This window comes from Archocentrus centrarchus, chromosome 10, assembly GCF_007364275.1.
Source record: "Archocentrus centrarchus isolate MPI-CPG fArcCen1 chromosome 10, fArcCen1, whole genome shotgun sequence".
In the NCBI taxonomy this organism is placed as follows: Eukaryota; Metazoa; Chordata; class Actinopteri; order Cichliformes; family Cichlidae; genus Archocentrus; species Archocentrus centrarchus.
In genome coordinates this window covers 39,800,886-39,819,854 of record NC_044355.1, presented here as the reverse complement: position 1 = coordinate 39,819,854, position 18,969 = coordinate 39,800,886, and the positions used below count along the sequence as shown (strand labels likewise).

Sequence of the window (18,969 nt, the reverse complement as noted above, 5' to 3'; positions counted from 1 at the left end):
ACAGGAAGGATTTGGGCACATTTCTCATGTGGGGCTGAAATCAAAGCGGGGACAGCGGGGCTCCTGCTGACACCCCTGCCAAGATGGCAGGAAGCTCTAAGGTGAAAACATCCTGTAGCCTGCTGGTCTCGGGCTCTGGGGACGGGGACGGGGACGGGGAGTGATCAGCTGCCACGGGCCGGCTGAAAGCCTTAAATCTGGGCTCCCGCTGCGTACGTATGTCAGGGTGGAGGAAAATAAAGTGGTCACAGGAGATCAGACAGGAAGGGACTGCTGTCAGCTGATGTCTGTTTTACAATCAGTGGATTTAACGCTAACAGCAACACCTGTTTTCATTAAGGTTCCAGAGATCCCTAAAATCAGGTAATGCACACACTGTTCATGATGCAGAAATAAAAATAGGGAACAGCTGACACATAATAAAGCAGGGAATCAGTACAGAAGTACAGGTATAGCTGCTTTTATCATCTGGTACCTGCTGCAGGCCCGCTGTGATGAGTCAGCGTCCACAGGAACCAAGCCCTCCACTCAGATGCAAATAAATGAGGTGTAATAATGCAGGCTGTATTCATAAAAATATCAACAGCCTCAGAGAATTTCATTATTTTGATCATTGAACTACAATCACACGTCAGCTATCAGAGCTCAGAACAGAAGACATCTGTAGAGAGCAGCTTTATTATCAAAACACTATTTTACATAAAAACTGTGTCTCAGTGTACTTTTGTTCTCGTACACAGACGGGGACTCAAGTCAGAGTATTCAAAGGAAGCGCTGGGGAGCAGCGCCATCTGCTGGTCGGAAAAGGCTGCTGGAGAGGACTCTCCTTTTCCATGGGAGGCTTCCTGTGCTCGGCCCTCGGAGGGCCCAAACAGTCCAGCCAACAAGTCTGAGCAGAAAAATAAACTCGGCCAAAGCCTCAGGAGTCGTTGGGGAGGCCGAACAGTTTGACGGTGCCCGCCTCCCGGTTGTTGTCGTATTTGCCCTCCTTGTCGTCGCAGGCATAGGCCAGCAGGGGCCTCTTTGGGTGCCAGGCGACTGTGAAGGTTGGAGAGTCGCACTGAACCTCCCACAGCTTCTCTCCTATGACACGAGGGGAAGGGAGAGAGAGTTTAATGCTAAGGAAAATTAATCCACAGTTATTACAAAAATCAGCAGTCTATTAATTTATTTTCCTCTCTGAAAATGTTCAGAGATTTGATTTGTTCACGCTGCTCGTCTGTAAGAGTGGGAGGAACATGAATCCACCCGGGCCCTTTTCACTGCCAAGCGCTCGAACTGTTCAGCGCTTTTTTCATCGCAAACTCACTCGGTGGTCGGCCGAAAAACGGGTTCAGCTCCAGCACCGCAAGCTAGCTGGTCTGGAACCAAGAATATGTGACACAAGCAGCAGAAGGGCGTGACTCTGCTGTCTCAATGTAAAGTTTTCTACAACTGTTTCACTGCATGGTGTGTATTACAGGAGAAAAGCGAAGCGACATTCAGGGCTGTGAATTAGGTTGGGCTCTAAGGCTGAACTTGCTGCTTTGTATCAGTTCATATCACAGACAAAAGGACACAAAGTGCGTACTTGTCGTCTTGCTCTAATCGCTGTCTGTGTTTCCCTCTGTGCTGCACACAGATGCTGCAGTAGTTTGGTTTGGACCCTAAAACGTATTTGCAGCACAGAAAGGGGAGCGTGTTCTCCCACGTTTGTGCGCTTCGGCTTCCGTGTCCAGAGAAGGACCCGCCCACACTCATACGTAAAGGAGCAGTTCACAGAAACGCAGTGGAAACGCGGTCCCGTTCTTAAGCGTTTCACCGGTTCATTGAAACCAGCACCAGCACGAGGACCGGCTCCTCGTCAGTGGAAACCTGGTACCACTAAAGCTGGTTATCAGTAACTACCCAGGTTTATCGAGGAAGTCCTGCATGATGCGAGGGGCCAAATCTTTTTGAAAATGTCAGCTCACTCAACTCAATCCCTCCTGAATTTGTAGCATCTGATATTCACAGAGTGGAGCCTCACAGCTGTGAGGGCAGAGACTCCACTTCAAATGCAACAAATGGAGCCAGAATGGCAGGAACGATTTAGATGTTGATTTGTAAGAAGAACTGATCCCAAATTCAAAGAGAGAATTAGAAAAGAGTCTAAATCCAAAGACAGTCACAGGACTGGTGCTGACTCCGGTCTCACTGACCTGTTTCTACCTCAGCGATGTCTATGAAGTGATCCTCGGAGGCTGAGGCCAGCATCCTGCCATCGTGGCTGAAGCTCAGCGTCCTCACTGGCCAGTCCAGTCTGCACCATCAGAGCGATAAAAAGAAACCAGTGAACACAAAAGGAAGTCTGAGATCAAAGTCAGAACGGCTCCATTCTACATCACGATGAATGTGTTTTTAATACAAAAAAGACTGTTACTGCACTTACTCCATGAGATATAAAGCTCACGCACTGACCTGGAGAAGCAGCGGACACACACCAGCTCCTCCACGTCCCACAGGCTGACCAACGCATCAGCACTTCCTGTGGCGAAGTACTTCCCTGTGGGGTCAAACTTGATGCAGATGCAGTTGGAGGGGTGTGCGTTGATGGACTGGATGGGCTTCAGCTCCGGATAACTGCAAACAAACCCACCGTTTATTTCTGCTCCCAATCCCTCACAGATTAGATAAAGTCATTCATATGAACAGAGTGAGGGAGACTGGGTCAGGATCCTCTGGCAGGGCTCTGACACCAGGTGAGGAACAGGTGAGTCAGTGTGAAGTAACTTCAGATTTCCTGAGAACCTTTAAAGAAAAGTTTTAATTATCCGGCAAGGTTTTCCTTTGGCAGCGTGGCGTGGAGACGAGTCAAAAATCTAAACCAAGTGACGGCAGCACGTTTGATTTCATAGACAAACATGTTTTTATTTTCCCTCGGACTGAAAATCAAATGCTACAAACCACAGAAAAACAAGCTCGTTTCATGGAAGCATGAATGCAGCAGCTGCAGGGTTGGAGTTGGAGGGAATCCTCTTTATTTAATGACGAAGGCGTAAAACGGGAAATACGGTTCCTTTGGATTTCTGCAAATACACCAGGAGATGGAAAAAGGACGACTTTTTAGAAACTCTAAAAGGTGATAAATAGGGCTGCAACGACTAGTCGACACTGTCGACAATAATCGACAATAAAAATAGTTGACAACGAATTTAATTGTCGATAATAGTCGTTTATTATTACTGGTGATTTTTTTTTTTAACACAGTGAGACATCTTCCTGTCTGTCTATCTCTGGCGAGCTTCACACATGCGCAATCTGGTTGTTAAGTGATGACGTAGAATTCCATTTCCTGGTCCAAACTGTCACGTGATCAATTTTCCGCAATGCTGTGTCCCTGGTTGTTTTAACTCGAAAAAAACACACTCAGCTGTGATTTTACCAATGAGAAAGAGAAGCAGAAATGGCTGCAGTTGATAAGGTATGTTACAATCATCTTTAATAGTGAACAGTCATTGGTTATACCGTTGCTGTTTATTTAGAAGCATTTGGACCTGGAAATGATGTCCGACTTAAAGACCGGATAGCATTCAGCTGCACGTTTAGTGATGGGGGATGCTGGTGAAACTGTGCCAACTTTGTTTTACAGGGACGAAAAAGTACTATATATATTGTTTTATGGTTGGAAAAATGGACCGTTAAAGTTATATCGGTAGCAAACCTGATTAAAAGTTTTGAATGAAGTATGTGTTACTACCACATTTTAAATAACCTTATGCAGGGCTTTCAAATTATGCTGGCGGCAGGTGCATTTTCCACCTACTCCACTGCTCTGCGCCGTCTACTTTTTAATTTTCCTAAAAAAAAATTTGTCCACCTTCTCCGTATCCAGCGCCATGTGGACGCACATGACAATATTTACGTTCTTTCAATCTGAGCCATTTGATTGGTTCACGACTGCCATGTGACTATTCATATCGTCTGCTGCCGTCATGGCTTCGGTCTCGGTCATAAGGCGCCTGGTACTTTGACATGCCCCCCTGCCACTCCAAAACAATTTGAAAGCCCTGCTTATGCAAAACGTAAAAGCTGATAGCTAAATGAGTGTCATTTCATAATTATGTGATTCATAATCCGATTAGTCGACTAATCGTTTCAATAGTCGATGACTAATCGACTATCAAAATAGTTGTTAGTTGCAGCCCTAGTGATAAATTTACCTCTAACTAGTTGGTCAAACTATAACTAGTTGTAAAAGAATATAGTAAAATGTTCTCGCACTACCAACTAAATTAGCAATAAGAGAATAAAATAGATTTGATCACAGAAGGCCATAAATTCCTGTGTTACACACCCAAAAGTAAAACAGCTAAGTCCAACAAAATGAAGTAAAAAAACAACAGAAAATAGAAGAAAATAGATTCATAAATACAGTATGAGCCTACGAGCTGATTGGCTGGAAAATGCTGAACCTCTGTGGGCTGCTCAGAGCCAGTGTTTAAGTTACATTTTGCAGTAAGAATGAGCAGAAGTTCTTCTGATACAGAAACCCTTTCTGAAGCACTGAACCAGCTCTGGGAACACTTCAGCCGTTCGGTTTCACTCTGCAGGCGTGAAAGTGACGGAGAACACGATGGACAGCTTTTTATGAACATGTATGTGAATGCAGCCGCACAGAAATCCTGCCGGTGCCGCTCCGCCTGCTTCCTACCTCAGGATATTGATGCAGCCGTTGCCGTTGGTGAGGAAGAACATGTCGTTGTCGTTGTTCCAGGAGATCTCGTTGACCTCAAACTTAAACTGCTCCTCTGCCTTGGAGCGATGCGTCTTGGCATCAATGAACGTCACAACGTCGTCTTTGTTCCCCACGGCGATGGTTTGGCCGTCGGGGCTCCAGCAGATGTTGATGTTCTCACCTAGAAAGAAAGAAAAAAAAAAAAAAAGGTCTAAAGGAGATTCTGTGGTTTCCACACAGGAAAAAAACATATCTCACATTAATTATGAGCAACACAAAAGCACCTGCTGTCATATCAGCAGACTCTCCTCAGCCAGTGAGACTACCGTCCCTGTATCCAGGTGTTTTTGGTGCGGGGTGCACATCTGTCATACAGCCCGCTGCACAGAGACGTGCTGTTAGTCCAGCTCCGTCTGACTGCAGCTCATTGCCTAATTTAAGAGTGCATGAAGGAGGCATTGTTTGAGTTTTTACAATGTTCTGCTTATGATTTAATGATCAGGAGGTCTGTCACACAAACCCAACGAGGCGCGCACACACAGCTCAGCTCACAGTGACTGATGTTTTAAAGAGTCTCTCAGTAAGCAGAGCTGCACCAAATTCATTCATCATTAATGTGAGTTGTGTGTTTACACTGTGTTTTGTGCTAATCTGGAAACTTGGGTAACTTCAGACAAACACAAAGCTCACACATGTGTGTATAAGTTTGAGGGCGTTTCCCTGAAGACACCACAAAACAAGAGGACATCAGGAGATGTTCTTACGAGACAAAGCAGGAAAAATGGGAGCGTCGGCAGGTATGGGATATCATCGGCATCCCACCACCACAATAAGTTCACTTTTATGACTTTGCTGCATCTTTCTGTGAGCAGCCTAACAGAATGACACCTGTACCAATCTCGGGTTTCATAATTACACGCAGACTGAATCGGGAGACTCGCAGCCATTTTCGGGTCCTTCGTGACTTCTTTAATGGCTTGATTTGTGCTTCTCGCAGCTCTGCATGCGTGGCAGATCATCAAAAATGCTCCTGTGTCATTAATTGTGGTTTTTAATCATTTTTATGCAAAACAAACTGAACAAACTAAATAATTATTAACACCTCATCTGTTGTGTCTTACAAGACAAATTCTTTAAAAAACATTTTAAAACTTCAGGCATGTTTGAAGGAACTGTGTTTTTCAGCATGCTATCATCATTTTAACAGCAAAACACAAGATGAACTGGTGACTGTAATATTTGGACTAACATGATCAGCCTGTTTTTTTACTTCCAAAAGGAATATTTCAAAGATTTTGTGCAGAAACACACAAAATATTTCATGTCAACATGCGATGTGCACTTATGGAAATTACTAGCAAACTACAAGTTAAACCAAAGACTATAATGTAATGAACAGACATGAATACACAGCTGCGGCCATAAATGATCCCAGGCAGCCACCTGACTGTCGGTGGACTGAAGTGTCATTCAGGCTGAGTATTTGGATCTGTGGATTTTCTATGAGTTACAGCCATAATAAACACACGTGCAGCAACCACATAAAAAAAATAAACCGAGGTCAGTATGGAGCATTGATCTGACTCCAGTCCCCACATGAACCTGCAGCCTACCTTTGGTGTTGACGGTCGCAATGCACTTGGTAGTGCGCACATCCCAGATGCGGATGGTTTTGTCTCCGGAAGCTGTGACGAACAGATCCGGGTTGGTTGGATGCCAGCAGAGCTGATCCACGCTGTCACTGTGACCTCTGTAGTTGTTCTCCTTCACCTGGAGACACAGGTCACATTAACACTCATCAGACAGGCAGGGCGGCCTGTCACAGAGCACACCAACAAGCAGTCGAGTCAGGAGATAACTCGTAGTCTTTCACACTTTATGGAAAGGATTAAGAAAAGATATCCAAGTAAAATATTACCACAAATACCACCCAGCTAAAACATATATTTAATAAACAAAAAAAACTGACTTTGCAGGTTAGTGTTTCACATGTGACTGACAGACCAATAACAGAGCAAAAAATCTTCTTCTTCCAGTTTCTTCCTTTAGGTGGGGCGCCACAGCAGATCATGTGCCTCCATCTCACTCTATCCCAGCATCCTCCTCTGTTACTCCAACCCTCTGCATGTCCTCCTTCACTACATCCATGAACCTCCTCTGAGGTCTTCCTCTTCTCCTCCTGCCTGCAGCTCCAGTATCTCCACCCTCCCTCCTCTGCACATGTCCAAACCATCTCAGCCTCTCTGACTCTGAGCTGTCCCTCTGATGGACTCATTTCTAATCCCGTCCATCCTGCTCACTCCCAGTGAAGATCTGAGCATCTTCGGCTCGGCCTCCTGTCTTTGTTTTAGAGCCACTGTCTCCAAACCATCACAGCAGGTCTCACTACCATCTTTAAACCTTCCCTTTCACTCTGGCTGCTCTCCTTCTGTCACAGATCACCCCTGACACTCGTCTCCACCCTGCTGCACTCTCTTCTTCACCTCTCTTTGGATGGCTGACCCCAGGTATTTAAACTCATCCACCTTCACTCCCTCTGCTCCTTGCAGCTTCACCTTTCCACCCGGCTCCCTCTCATGCACACACATGGATTCTGTCAGTAAACGAGCGAAAAATAATAAATATCTATAATATACAGACCTATAACAAATATGCGTGACGCATGTTTAAATCAGGTTTAAAGCCGAAGCATCAAACAAGTAAATAATCGTAAGAGCCTATGAGCCATGAGATAAACTCACTATAATATGCAAAGCTGAGGTAAAGAGCCGGTCCGCAGAGGGAAACACATTCTAAACGGTTACACTGTGAATATTTAACCTTCGTGGCTGTTATAGAGAGACAAAGATGATGATAATATCCCGCGGAATCAGTTACTGATCCATCCAGGCTAGCGTTAGCATGTTAGCAGCACGCACCAGGCGGTCCTTCTCCAGCACGAACACGCTCGCTGTCTTATCGAAGGAGCCGGAGGCCAGCCGCCGCCCGTCGCAGCTCCACGCCACCGAGTGCACCTTGGCCGTGTGAGCGGGGAACTCGCGGCTTTTGCTGTTGCTCTTAAAGCTCTCCTGCATCTCCTGGAAGTACTGCGACGCCATCTTCGCCTTCTACGTAAGTACCGTCAGCGCGCCGGTTCGTGAGCGCATGCGCCATCTGTTTTTTTTTTTGTTTTTTTTTTTTTAACCTTTATTTGAACACAACCAACCAGTATACAGAAAAGCGTACAAATGTGAGAAATGAAGGCAGGCAGTCCATGTAAAACATAGACCAAGAGAGAACCAAAACAAAAACATATACATGCTGTGCTCGAGGGAATATTTATTTAGAGATTGTGTTTTGAGCCTGGACATTAAGGCTCAGCTTCAAGTTGTTCATATAATTAAGGAAACAGGCGTAAAATGTGTAAAACTTTGGTTTTTGGTGTGAACATTTGTGATGGATACTTTATATCCATCACTGTTTCTTTTAGGTTTCTACAAAATGTCCTCAAAATATCCAGTTCCTGTTTATATCTCTGCTTTAAGAACATCTTCACAGGGCAACAGAATAATTTTGAATGACCTCTTACTTTGTTGGTCAGCAGGACCTTTCTAGGTAAAAGCCACGACCATTCCCAGCTCTCAAAGGTGTCGTTCCAGATGTGGATACAGGAAGGAGAGGTGATGGAGTTCCTGAGCGGTCACAGTAGAAATGGTACTTGGATCAAAGGATGGTGTGATGCAGTCAGTACCTTTGGGAGCAGATGCTGAAAGTCTCACTGCATCAAAAAGAGTTGCATATTTTCTTGGAGGCACAGGAAATTTATAAAAGGATATGAATGCTGAATATGATAGTAATAATCCATCTCAATTAAGGAGTTGGCTAACTAGATACATACCTTTTATCAAACCATTTTTAAAGTGAAAAGTGTCTTATTTTTATATTTAATATCATTGTAATATTTTCAATGTAATATTTATGCAGTGATAAATTGTGTTTATATGTAAGTGACCAGATTAATAGCTGTTTGTGAAAAAGAGATGTTTCATACATGTGAATAACAAAGACAGTCCTCCTGCTGCGTTACAGATACAGAGTTATAGCATTCCAGACTGAATCAGAATTTTTTAAGAGGTTTTGAATATATTTCATTTTAAAAGTGACATTAAGAGTTGAAAAATCGAAGACGCTGAATCCACCTTTGGGAACGTGCAGAGTCAGAGCCGTACACAGCAGTCTGGATAAGGATCTGACTAAAAGGTCCCTCTGGATCCACGAGCTGAACCTCTGTTCTACTGATCTGATTATGAGGGTGAAGTTTCCAGATGATCTCACATTTTGGTCTCTTTGTACAGAAATTCCCAGTTTTTTATTGGTGTGTCATATAAAGTGGCTTCCATATGGGCCTTTATATGAACCAGTTCACATTGTCTAATGTTTAATGTCAGGCTTAGAACATGTATTAATGGCATTAAGTGCTTTTTTAAACTGCTGTTTGTCCTTTAGGAAAAGTGTCATCTGCCAGCTGACTTTATTTGGGTTGATATAAATAAGTATGGTGATGCAGGGCATCCTTGCCTAAGACCCCTTTAATACAACCATGTGATAATTTTTTGGAAACGCTGCAGGTTTTGGTTTCTCCAAATCCAAATATCAGCTTTAAACATGAAATTCTGTTCAAATGTATCAAAGGCTTTAAAAAGGAATCAAATGAAAGCATCGTCCTCCAATAGTCTGGGTCATCTATGGTGTCTATGACAAGTCTTTTATTTTGTGTCTTCAGTGATAAATCCTGACTGAGCTTCATCCATGATTTCATCAGCAGTTTGTTTCTTTGCAGTGCAACTTGCAGTAATTTTATAATTGTTTTGCAATAAAGTAACTGGTCACCAATGATCAAGAAGCAGCTGATCTTTTTGTGGTTTAGGGATTAAAGGAATGAGTCCTCGAGTGCTCACGGGGAGAGTGAACCATGTTCTAGGCTTTCGATATCCTTGATGTAACGAAGATGTCTCCTTTGAGCATCTCTTATGAAGCTCTGCAGTTAATCCGTGTGTGCCGGGGATTTGTTGAGTTTTAACCTGCTATTAGATTCTTTAATCCAGGAGTTACATAGTTCCTCTAAATCTTCACGTATTGGTTCAATATTGTTAAATCCATATAATGAGTAACTGTATGATCTGTGGATGCAGAGTCATAAAGGTTTTTTACAGAGTGAAGAGATTTGGCACGGCTCTTCAGTAATATTAATTATTAACTTTGAGATGGAATTACATTTTTGCTGTTGTTTGGTTTGTAATTGCGCCTCCTCAGACCTAACTGCTGATTTTGACCTGAAAGAATTATTGATCGATCAGTGTGACATCACTGATCCAGTTTCCTGGAGCCAAGCTTCACCTTTCAGGATGAAGCTGATGAATTATTATAAACTGTTTAATAACTTTAGAATGGGCTTCACCCAGAACACGCTGTGATGATCAGAAACAGCTCGATCCCAGAGGTTTTCCTGGTTTCATCATTAGTAATACTGGCTCATACTGTATATGCAGACACACTGCATGCTTAATCAGCTGGTTTGCTGCATTTTGGTGAACATTTGTGGAAGAGTTGGAAAGAAATGCCACGCTCTGCTTTTAGGTCAGTTATTGAGGAATGCTTCACTTTCCTCCATTTTTCCTTCCTTTTCCAGAGCGATGCAAACAAAGCTCCACCGTCTCCCATTCCCATCCTGAACGCCTCACCAGGACTTTAATGATGAAGATGCTGCAATGATCAGTCTGTCTGCATCTGCAGGGAGGGTTTGCACTCTGCATTTTACCAACAAACTTCACAGTTATCTGATCCTGTGGCAGCAGCTCTGAGACATCACCTGATGAGCTCTCTGACCCTCACCGGCCATTGTATCTGTCTGATGGTGGAAACACTGCTGCTGGTCTCAGGTGGCCAAAACAGAAGGATTTAAATTCATTCTTGAAATAAAGACAAAATTCACTTGTTTTATTTGAGTTCCAATTTATTCCAAGTGATGTTTAAAAAACACTCCATTTATATCTCAAACACACACAATATCTAGCCCCCCCATCTCTATCAACCCCTCGGTTAACAACTAAGCAATCAGTGCAAGGACCCAAACTCCAAACCAGCTGCAGGTCGACCCCCCCCACCGCCCAGAGGCCCGTGCAAGCCCTCAGTATGCATAATATTCAGGCCTGAGGCAGCTTTCGATGTTACATGTGTGGTCCTTTTGCATCAGAGTAAAATACGCATAATGGATGGAACAAAATGCATTTTTCTACATGACTGAAGACATGATGGCGAGCTGTGAAAGCGTCACATGAATGTGCCTTATGCAGTTGCATACGCTTAGAAATTGTTTTTAATGTTGCATCATGTGCCAGGACAGCTATGTATAGACAGCAGGCCCTACAAAATAAAAGTCAGGTGTCACGGTGAGAAACAAAGATGGTGTTTCAGAATTAGTGCATCCAGGTATGTGGACTCAGTGCTTATGGAGGAAGACGTCTCAGGATCTGAGACAGGATCTCGTGAGTTTTCACACCACAAAATGTAACGTTTCGGTTTGGAGGCAGGAGTATGGAGAGGTAGAAAAAGTAGACGAGCACCCTAACTCCTCCAAACCGCTTCTTCGCTCCTTCAGGAGAACAAAGGTCGTTTCTCACTGAGGCCCTGGGGTGGCTGTGGTGGAGTTCTGGCCCGTGGACCCTGAGAACATTTCTGTTAGATGTTCCTTGAACAGCTCGTGCCGTGTTCCTCTAAACCTGAAATATCAGTCACTTCCATGTTTCCAAGAAAACACGCTGCAACTGATTTTTAAAGCCCTGGTTGTAAAAATGGCTCCTGGGTGTTTCCATCCGCCTGAGGTTAGACTCAGGTACATACCTGGACAGGTGGGGCGTTAGTCAGCTGAACACAGCACGACAAAACCAGACTTAACTGACTTCATCAGAGCTGCACGGCTCTCATCACTGACCGCCTCAAAAGAAGTGTTAAATGACACCTCGGCTTCAGCATCCCCACGATACCAAGAACACACCCAGCCTGCTGTTGGCAGTTGGTGTTGCTGTGTTTGGCAGGGAGCACAGCAGCATCTGTGCTGATGTTTCCACACTGATCGTGGACGCCACGCACGCCTTCACAGCAGCCTGTGACAATGTGTCTGAATGCAGCATCAGAAAGAGCAGGTTTCACCACATTCTCTGCATTTTCATTAAGAAGGGTTCAGGAAGCGCTTCGACTGCAGCTCACAGACAAAGAAAAAGATGCAGCTGCAGCAATTTGACCTCACTCAGTGCTGCAGTCCTCACTACAGACCAGGAGAGGAAATAAAAGGAGGTGGAGGGAAGGCAGGAGCAGTCGGAGAGCTGGATTCTGTAACAGTACGGTGCTTCTGATGGCACAAAGTGCCGACAAGCAGACGCTTTGTGCATCAAATAAAAAAACTAATCAGCCTAAAGCTTTGCAGTCATATACTAGTCTCAGAAAACTGAGGTTCTGTGCAAAAAAAAAAGTGCAGCTTCCCTTGTTCAGTCGGATCCACGGGTTCATGTTCAGAAAGCATCAAAGGAAAGAACGGCTTCAGTTACTGAATGAGAGCCGTAGTAGAAAAGCCAGCAGGGCGCTAATGCCTTTCTTTCACTCCTCCGGAGCTTTGTTCTGTTTCTGCAAGCTGCTACAAAAACCTAACGGCCAGTTTATAGAAGGTGGAGTCAGCTGATGTCTCAGTGCGTGTGCACTCACATGCAGCAGTCTGCATGCGGTGATGCAGAGGAGCAGCAGATACGGTGTGTTTGTGCAGGTGGCGTTTCTACAGCGGCTCACTATGACAGCACCTTCCTTTCTCTGAGCCCTGTGTGACTGAACCTCAGCCCGGTGAGCTCTTACTGCTCTGTTACCTGCACAGCTTCATTCCAGCTAGCTGTTAGACGGTTAGTGTAAATCTGAGAAACATAAATACAAAAGTACAACAAAGTCAACTTCTCCATTTTTGATCTGACACAGGAAACAAAAGGCAAACATGTTAGCACTCTACATCATCTGATCTCATCACTCGTATGTCAGTAAATGCACACATCGGATCACAGAAGCAAAGTCAAGGATCCTCAGAGTCCATCCTAGCACTCTGCGTCTCCGTTCATTGAGTCGGCGGCGGCCGCGTCCTCTGCATGTTCGACTCCGTTCGACCGGATTTGATCCTCCCCGACACTGTGGAGCAGGGACAGCGAGGGACACGTCAGAGCAGCTGAGACAGAATGAGGACTGTGAACTATGGTGACCTGCTCAGCATCAGCCTTCTGCTGGACCTGGATTCTAAAACGCCGTGAAACATAAAAAAATACGAGCCCGTTAACGTGGCTGGATGTCTGATGTGTACGGCTCAGGTCCAGATCCACTGGGACTTGTTCATAGACCTGACTGCTGTGTCACAGAGAGGCGGAACCAAAGCTACACTGCAGCTAACTGCACTCCTTCTTCTTCACTGCATCATTTAAAATATTCATTTATTACCACAAACCTGTCTGTCAGTCACTGAACTTTTGTTCTGTCTTTGAGTCACACACATGCAAAGGCCTTTGGGTTACACGAATGAGAAGGTAACCAGAGCAGACTGACTGGTATAAAGGTGGAGTTTCCTCCTTTGGAAAGCTGCTGCTACACTTCCAGGGACTGTCAACAAAGCAGACTCACTGCTGCAGACTGTGTGTCTGAGGCGGTGTGTGTGCAGGGGTCACAGAGTGTAGGGACGGGGCGGATGGTGCATTTTATGGCATTCTTGTCCATGTTTCTAATGAGTGATGATCCACCTGCTGATGCAGCCGTTGCTGACTGGAGACTCGGCCGTTTCTTTCTCAGACAGAGAGTTGCAGGACCTCCTCTCCCTGCCCGTGTCCGAGCTCTTCCTCCTGGCCACCACAGGCCCCGGCCCCGACCCCCGTCTCTCCGGGCCGACCCTGGGCCCGGCCGGGTCAGAGGGGACACTCGGCCCGCCGGAGTCGCTGCTGCCACGCCTTTCATTCAGGCTGTCAGAAGATGAGACGTGGCTCATTTGGCCCTCATCTGGTTATCATAGAGAAAAACAAAAAGCAGGTCTTTATTACTTTAATCACACTTAACCTTTAATTAGGATACATTTTGTTAGCCAAATGTGCTAAAAATATAAAACTGTAAGGTGTGACAGCCTGATTTTGTATCTATTCTGTACTATCTGATTATACAGTGCTGATGCAGGTTACAAATGTAACCATATTCTCTTTGATTGTTTTTAAAACTATAATGTTTGGGTTTTTCTTTCTCACACTAATTGTAACTGCACTGTTATTAGAAGCAGAGTTTATGTAGATAAATATTTATCCAGTTCAAATACTCTGCATGATTAAATTCATTAAGCACTTTAAACACTTTAAATACATTCTGATTATGCTTACATACCTTTACTTAAATAAATAATAACGCAGAGCTTTTACTTACAGCAGAGTATTTTTTAACATTCTCTTTCAGTACTTTTGGATCTAAATACCACAATGTCACTTTGAGGTCCTTCAAAACTTGTTGGCATTTTTGACAAAAATTTTATGAATTTTTAAAGTCTGAATACTTGATTGGTCATAGAAATAATGATCTGATTAAGCAACAATAAAAATAGCTGCTGAAAAATGCTCAGCAACTCAGCGACCGGCTGGCTTACCTCCTGAGCCGGCCTCTCCTGCCTTGTTGCGTCGGCGTCTCAGGATGACCTCCAGCTCACTGTCCTTCTTCCCGGGAGGTGATGGTCCAGACTCCTGCGAGCCTCGGCTGGGGCTCCTCTTCACCGTCTCCTGGAGGAGAATACACATTACTGCAGGAAGGAGAGTTTTTAATCTAAAAACAAGCCTCTTACAACCAGTGTGACACATTTCAGTTTTATACAAGGTCCTGATTATTCAAGACCTTGTAGGTGAGGAGAAGAATTTTAAATTCTATTCTAGATTTAACAGGGAGCCAATGAAGAGAAGCCAATATGGGAGAAATCTGCTCTCTCTTTCTAGTCCCTGTCAGTACTCTAGCTGCAGCATTTTGGATCAGCTGAAGGCTTTTCAGGGAGCTTTTAGGACAGCCTGATAATAATGAATTACAATAGTCCAGCCTAGAAGTAATAAATGCATGAATTAGCTTTTCAGCATCACTCTGAGAAAGGATGTTTCTAATTTTAGAAATATTGCACAAATGCAAAAAAGCGGTCCTACATATTTGTTTAATATGTGCATTGAAGGACATATCCTGGTCAAAAATGACTCCAAGATTTCTCACAGTGTTACTGGAGGCCAAAGTAATGCCATCCAGAGTAAGTATCTGGTTAGACACCATGTTTCTAAGATTTGTGGGGCCGAGAACAAGAATTTCAGTTTGATCTGAATTTAGAAGCAGGAAATTAGAGGTCATCCAGGCCTTAATGTCTTTAAGATAACTTTTATACACAAAGTGAATGTGTGTTTAATATTTTATTAAAGCCCATATCAATCACACATTAAAATCTGCATTTTTCTGCATCCCACAGCTGATCCTCCTGATAACTTACACTATGTATTCAATCATAAATGACCTAACCAGCTCCAGAAAACACAAATTAATTCAGCTGTCATTTACAGTATCAGTCAGTTTGTCACAACCTTTGTACACAAGCTGAACTGTTCTGAGGTCTGTGAACAGCAGCAGGTCACAGCACTGATACTTGACTCTTAAACTGATGTTCACCAAATGAACTTTTAAAAACAGGAGGTGGGCCCACCAGCAGGAGGAGCTGCAGGGGTCTGGTGCTTTGTGGACTGGACAGCAGTCGAAGGCGGAGGCCTTGGCAGTCCAATCCCGGCTACTTAAACTGGCTGGAGGGAAGGAGCCCAATCTTGGGCGTGAGGTTGAGCGATACTGGGCTCACCTGAGTGCACGGCTCAGATTCTGGGACCAGTTCACTGGATAAGGCCAAACTTTATTCCACTCTGACGTCGCCTGTGGCCAAAGGCACCGAGTGGGGGTGGATATACTTGTATCCCCCCTGGGGTTTTCACCAGTGGAGGAGAGGGTGGTTTTGACTGTTATCAGTGCTTAAACACTGGGTAGACATTCAGAGCACCCAGCCTTCTTAGAGTCCTTGGACCCCTATCAGCTGTCAGCTGGTCACCACCTGGAGCTGGATCAGGTGGCAGGGCAGGAACCGGCCCGGTGTAGCAAGGGTGCGCTGAGAGGGCCTGGCAGAGGACCCGGTCCATGAGAGACTGGGGGCACTGAGTCAGAGTGCAGCATGCTGCACACCTCCATTACTGAGACAGCTGCACAGAGCTGCGTCCTCCCGACTCCTCTGGATGCCTTCTTGGTGAGGAAGCTGTCCCACTGGGATGAGGCCCCCGGGCCGACACTGAGGAGATGACATGTCTCCTCTGACCCCAGAAAAGGTCGAGGAGATGGTTGGGGAGGGTTGAATCTACTTTACCCCAGGGTTCACTGGGTGCATGTCTGTCTCTGGGGCAGTTTTGTGCCATCCTTCATGTGGCTTCAAATAACAGTGGGAGCATTTCAGAGACTGTGTTTAATGTGGACATGCTTTTATTTTAAAATTTGACCTGATTTTCTGTTCCCATGTCTGACTTCCTGCCTGCTTCATCTGCTCTGCGCAACTTGATGTCTTTGATGTTCATTCAAACAGAAAGCCTACATTATTTTTTAGAGACGTGGAACAAAAACCCACATCCACGATAATTTTTAAACACAGTGATGGAAGTAAGGCATGCCGTCTTGAGCCCGGTGTATTCCTGGGGTCACAGTTTAAGATATGTACCTCCCACCAGGGGGCAGTCTACTTATCTTTGCTTTAAGTGTATATAGATGTCACATCTCTGTGATCTTTCCAATCTACACAGGCAGACAAACGGAGCTGGAGATCCATGTGGATTAAAGTTTGACTTTTCACAGCAGCAGTCTGGACATAAAGCATGCTGTGGTACATCACTGTGGTACATCACTGTGGTACATCACTGTGGTACATCACTGCAACAAAGCAACACTTTTTTACCAGGATGCCTTTCAGTTCCTCCATGGCGCTCTCCTGTTTCTCCTCACAGGCTGGAGGCTGCTGGAACAAACACAAAAACATCATAATTGACCTTCATGTATGTGTCTGAACATGTATGTGAACATGTGTGTGTGTGTGTGTGTGTGCGTGCGTGTGTGTGTGTGTGTGTGTGCGTGCGTGCGTGTGAGTGGGGTGGGGTCACAGGAGGGAAAACGGTGAGTTCACATCCAGATTGCTGCCAGCATCATTACACTCACTTTGACTGCGATCCTCTGCTGCAGCACAAACATGTGGAGGAAAGAGAGCAGAGCAATCAGGCAGAGTGCACTCAGGCTGCATGAAACAGGATCAAATGCCCTCACAGTATTAGCAGACATCTCCATCTCTCCATGAACAACAGAGCCAAGAACAATGAGGAATGATGGATCATCTTCTCTGACTGCATCTGAGGTACAGACTGGTTCTTAGAGCTCAGTCATATTTGTGAGACCTCTGATATTTATCTCTTCCTGTTATTGCAGGTAACAAAATCAGTGAAAGCTGACCCCAAAAGAACCAGTGTGACATTTATTTTAAAAGGTTACTGAGCAAGTGTGTTCAGTCCCATTCTGGGGCACCACAGCAATACTGATATTATATATGCTCTGATCTCAGGTGAGACTGAGCAGGAAATGATCCAACAATTGTGTTGCTTCTGAATTTGAAGTTTTGTTTTGGTCTCCTGCATCTTTCAGAGCTCTCCAACACACCTCACAGCCTTTATCAGCAGCTGGATCAAGCTCAGGGTTTCTACACTCATTTAAACATCTGGGATTCCTGGAAGTGAAGTTAGTGTTTCTAAAACACTCAACAAGAAACACAGGAAATACAAGGACTCACAAACCAACAACAGAGAGGAGAAAAAAAGCAACAACAAGACAAAGAGCTACCAAAATAGACCACAAAGACACACAAATCTCTCTTATACACCTGTGACACACACCTGTGACACACATCTGTGACGTGTGCCTCATCATGGTGAAAATGCAGCTTAGAAATACATCCACATCAGTTGGTCCTTGTTTTTCAAACATTCCTCTGTGACAATAAAGCTGTGAAATCTTTATTTCATTCATCACATGTATCGAGTGCGTACGCCCTTCTGTAGGGACGGCGAGCAGAGAGCAGATTTCACACATTGAAAACTGCACGTCGCTGGACCCGTGTGGTCCCCTGTGTCAGCTGAGTGCTGACTGGTTGTCAAGTGGGTCGGAACAGCGAAGGGAACAAGAGTGGAGGGAGCGAGAGGGAAGGGAGCGTGAGGGAAGGGAGAGAGAGGGAAGGGAGCGAGAGGGAAGGGAGCAAGAGGGAAGGGAGCGAGAGGGAAGGGAGCGTGAGGGAAGGGAGCGAGAGAGAAGGGAGCGTGAGGGAAGGGAGCGAGAGGGAAGGGAGCGTGAGGGATAGGAACAAGAGGGAAGGGAGCGTGAGGGAAGGGAGCGAGAGGGAAGGGAGAGAGAGGGAAGGGAGGGAGAGCGGAGGGAGTGAGAGGGAAGGGAGAGAGAGGGAAGGGAGCGAGAGTGGAGGGAGCGAGAGGGAAGGGAGAGAGAGGGAAGGGAGTGAGAGTGGAGGGAGCGAGAGGGAAGGGAGTGAGAGGGGCGCTCACTGGGAAAGCGAGAAGCGTGAACAAACATCAAAGATTAAAAACAGAGCAGGCGGCGGCTGCAGTGGACACTTTTCATTGTTTTCAACACTTCAGCTCTTTGGATGTCTTTTCTGAGGCTGACGGAGCAACAACAGCACGAGCCAGAGTGCCTCCATCAGCACAGACGCTCTCTGCAGGTAGACCGCCCTCACGCTACCCGATCATAGCAAGCATCGGTCTGCACAGCTCCTTCTCACCTTGGTGTCCTGACTCTTGACGGGCCGCAGGACGACACCGTGTTTGATCCGCTCCATCATCTCATTGACTGCCTTCACCTTTACATCATCCACACCCTCAGCAGCAGCTGGACACAGACACAGATGGGGGGGGGGGGGGGTCACCTCATTACAGAAGTTACGGACTCCTTTAAAAGCACTTCAGTAATTATTAAAAAAAAAATTTCCACTGCTGCAGCTGGAGCACAGCCTCCATCTGCAGGGGAAGGATGAAACAAGGCTCTTAGCTTAATCATTTCTTTCTCAGGCTTTGGGTAAGAACATGCTGATGACCATAATTATCATGATAAACAATCGTAATAACACACTGTTGATA

At 45.2% G+C, this 18,969-nt stretch overlaps 2 protein-coding genes across 7 annotated transcripts in view; both read right to left on the bottom strand.

The window, feature by feature from the left end:
- Positions 1-660: 660 nt before the first annotated feature.
- On the bottom strand, positions 661-7,815 carry thoc3 (THO complex 3). Its single transcript, XM_030739564.1, has 6 exons — positions 7,615-7,815; positions 6,310-6,466; positions 4,673-4,877; positions 2,440-2,601; positions 2,181-2,281; positions 661-1,083 (listed from the first exon to the last, which is right to left on the bottom strand). Exons 1-6 carry the CDS (start codon positions 7,792-7,794, stop codon positions 920-922), a joined length of 969 nt encoding a protein of 322 aa, XP_030595424.1. The 5' UTR covers positions 7,795-7,815; the 3' UTR covers positions 661-919.
- A 2,874-nt stretch (positions 7,816-10,689) lies between these two features.
- Positions 10,690-18,969, bottom strand: part of shtn3 (shootin 3) — a 34,599-nt gene continuing 26,319 nt past the window's right edge. Inside the window, exons 12-17 of one of the 6 annotated variants that reach the window (XM_030739010.1) lie at positions 18,615-18,721; positions 16,994-17,011; positions 16,737-16,796; positions 14,379-14,508; positions 13,498-13,750; positions 10,690-12,898 (exon numbers count right to left, since the gene is read on the bottom strand). In XM_030739010.1, the coding sequence (XP_030594870.1) occupies positions 12,808-12,898; positions 13,498-13,750; positions 14,379-14,508; positions 16,737-16,796; positions 16,994-17,011; positions 18,615-18,721 (659 nt within the window). In that variant the 3' untranslated portion in view covers positions 10,690-12,807. The remainder of the gene's footprint in view (positions 12,899-13,497; positions 13,751-14,378; positions 14,509-16,736; positions 16,797-16,993; positions 17,012-18,614; positions 18,722-18,969) is intronic. The other 5 variants (XM_030739011.1, XM_030739012.1, XM_030739015.1 and 2 more) reach the window with 5 other exon arrangements.

What these genes read in the sequence shown, in the direction of transcription:
- thoc3 (XM_030739564.1), bottom strand. Translation starts at nt 7,794, where the DNA reads ATGGCGTCGCAGTACTTCCAGGAGATGCAGGAGAGCTTTAAGAGCAAC. An exon ending in TGCTGGAGAAGGACCGCCTG is followed by an intron (nt 6,467 to 7,614) that starts GTGCGTGCTGCT and finishes CTGTGTCTCCAG; the next exon opens with GTGAAGGAGAACAACTACAG. An exon ending in TGCGACCGTCAACACCAAAG is followed by an intron (nt 4,878 to 6,309) that starts GTAGGCTGCAGG and finishes CTTTCTTTCTAG; the next exon opens with GTGAGAACATCAACATCTGC.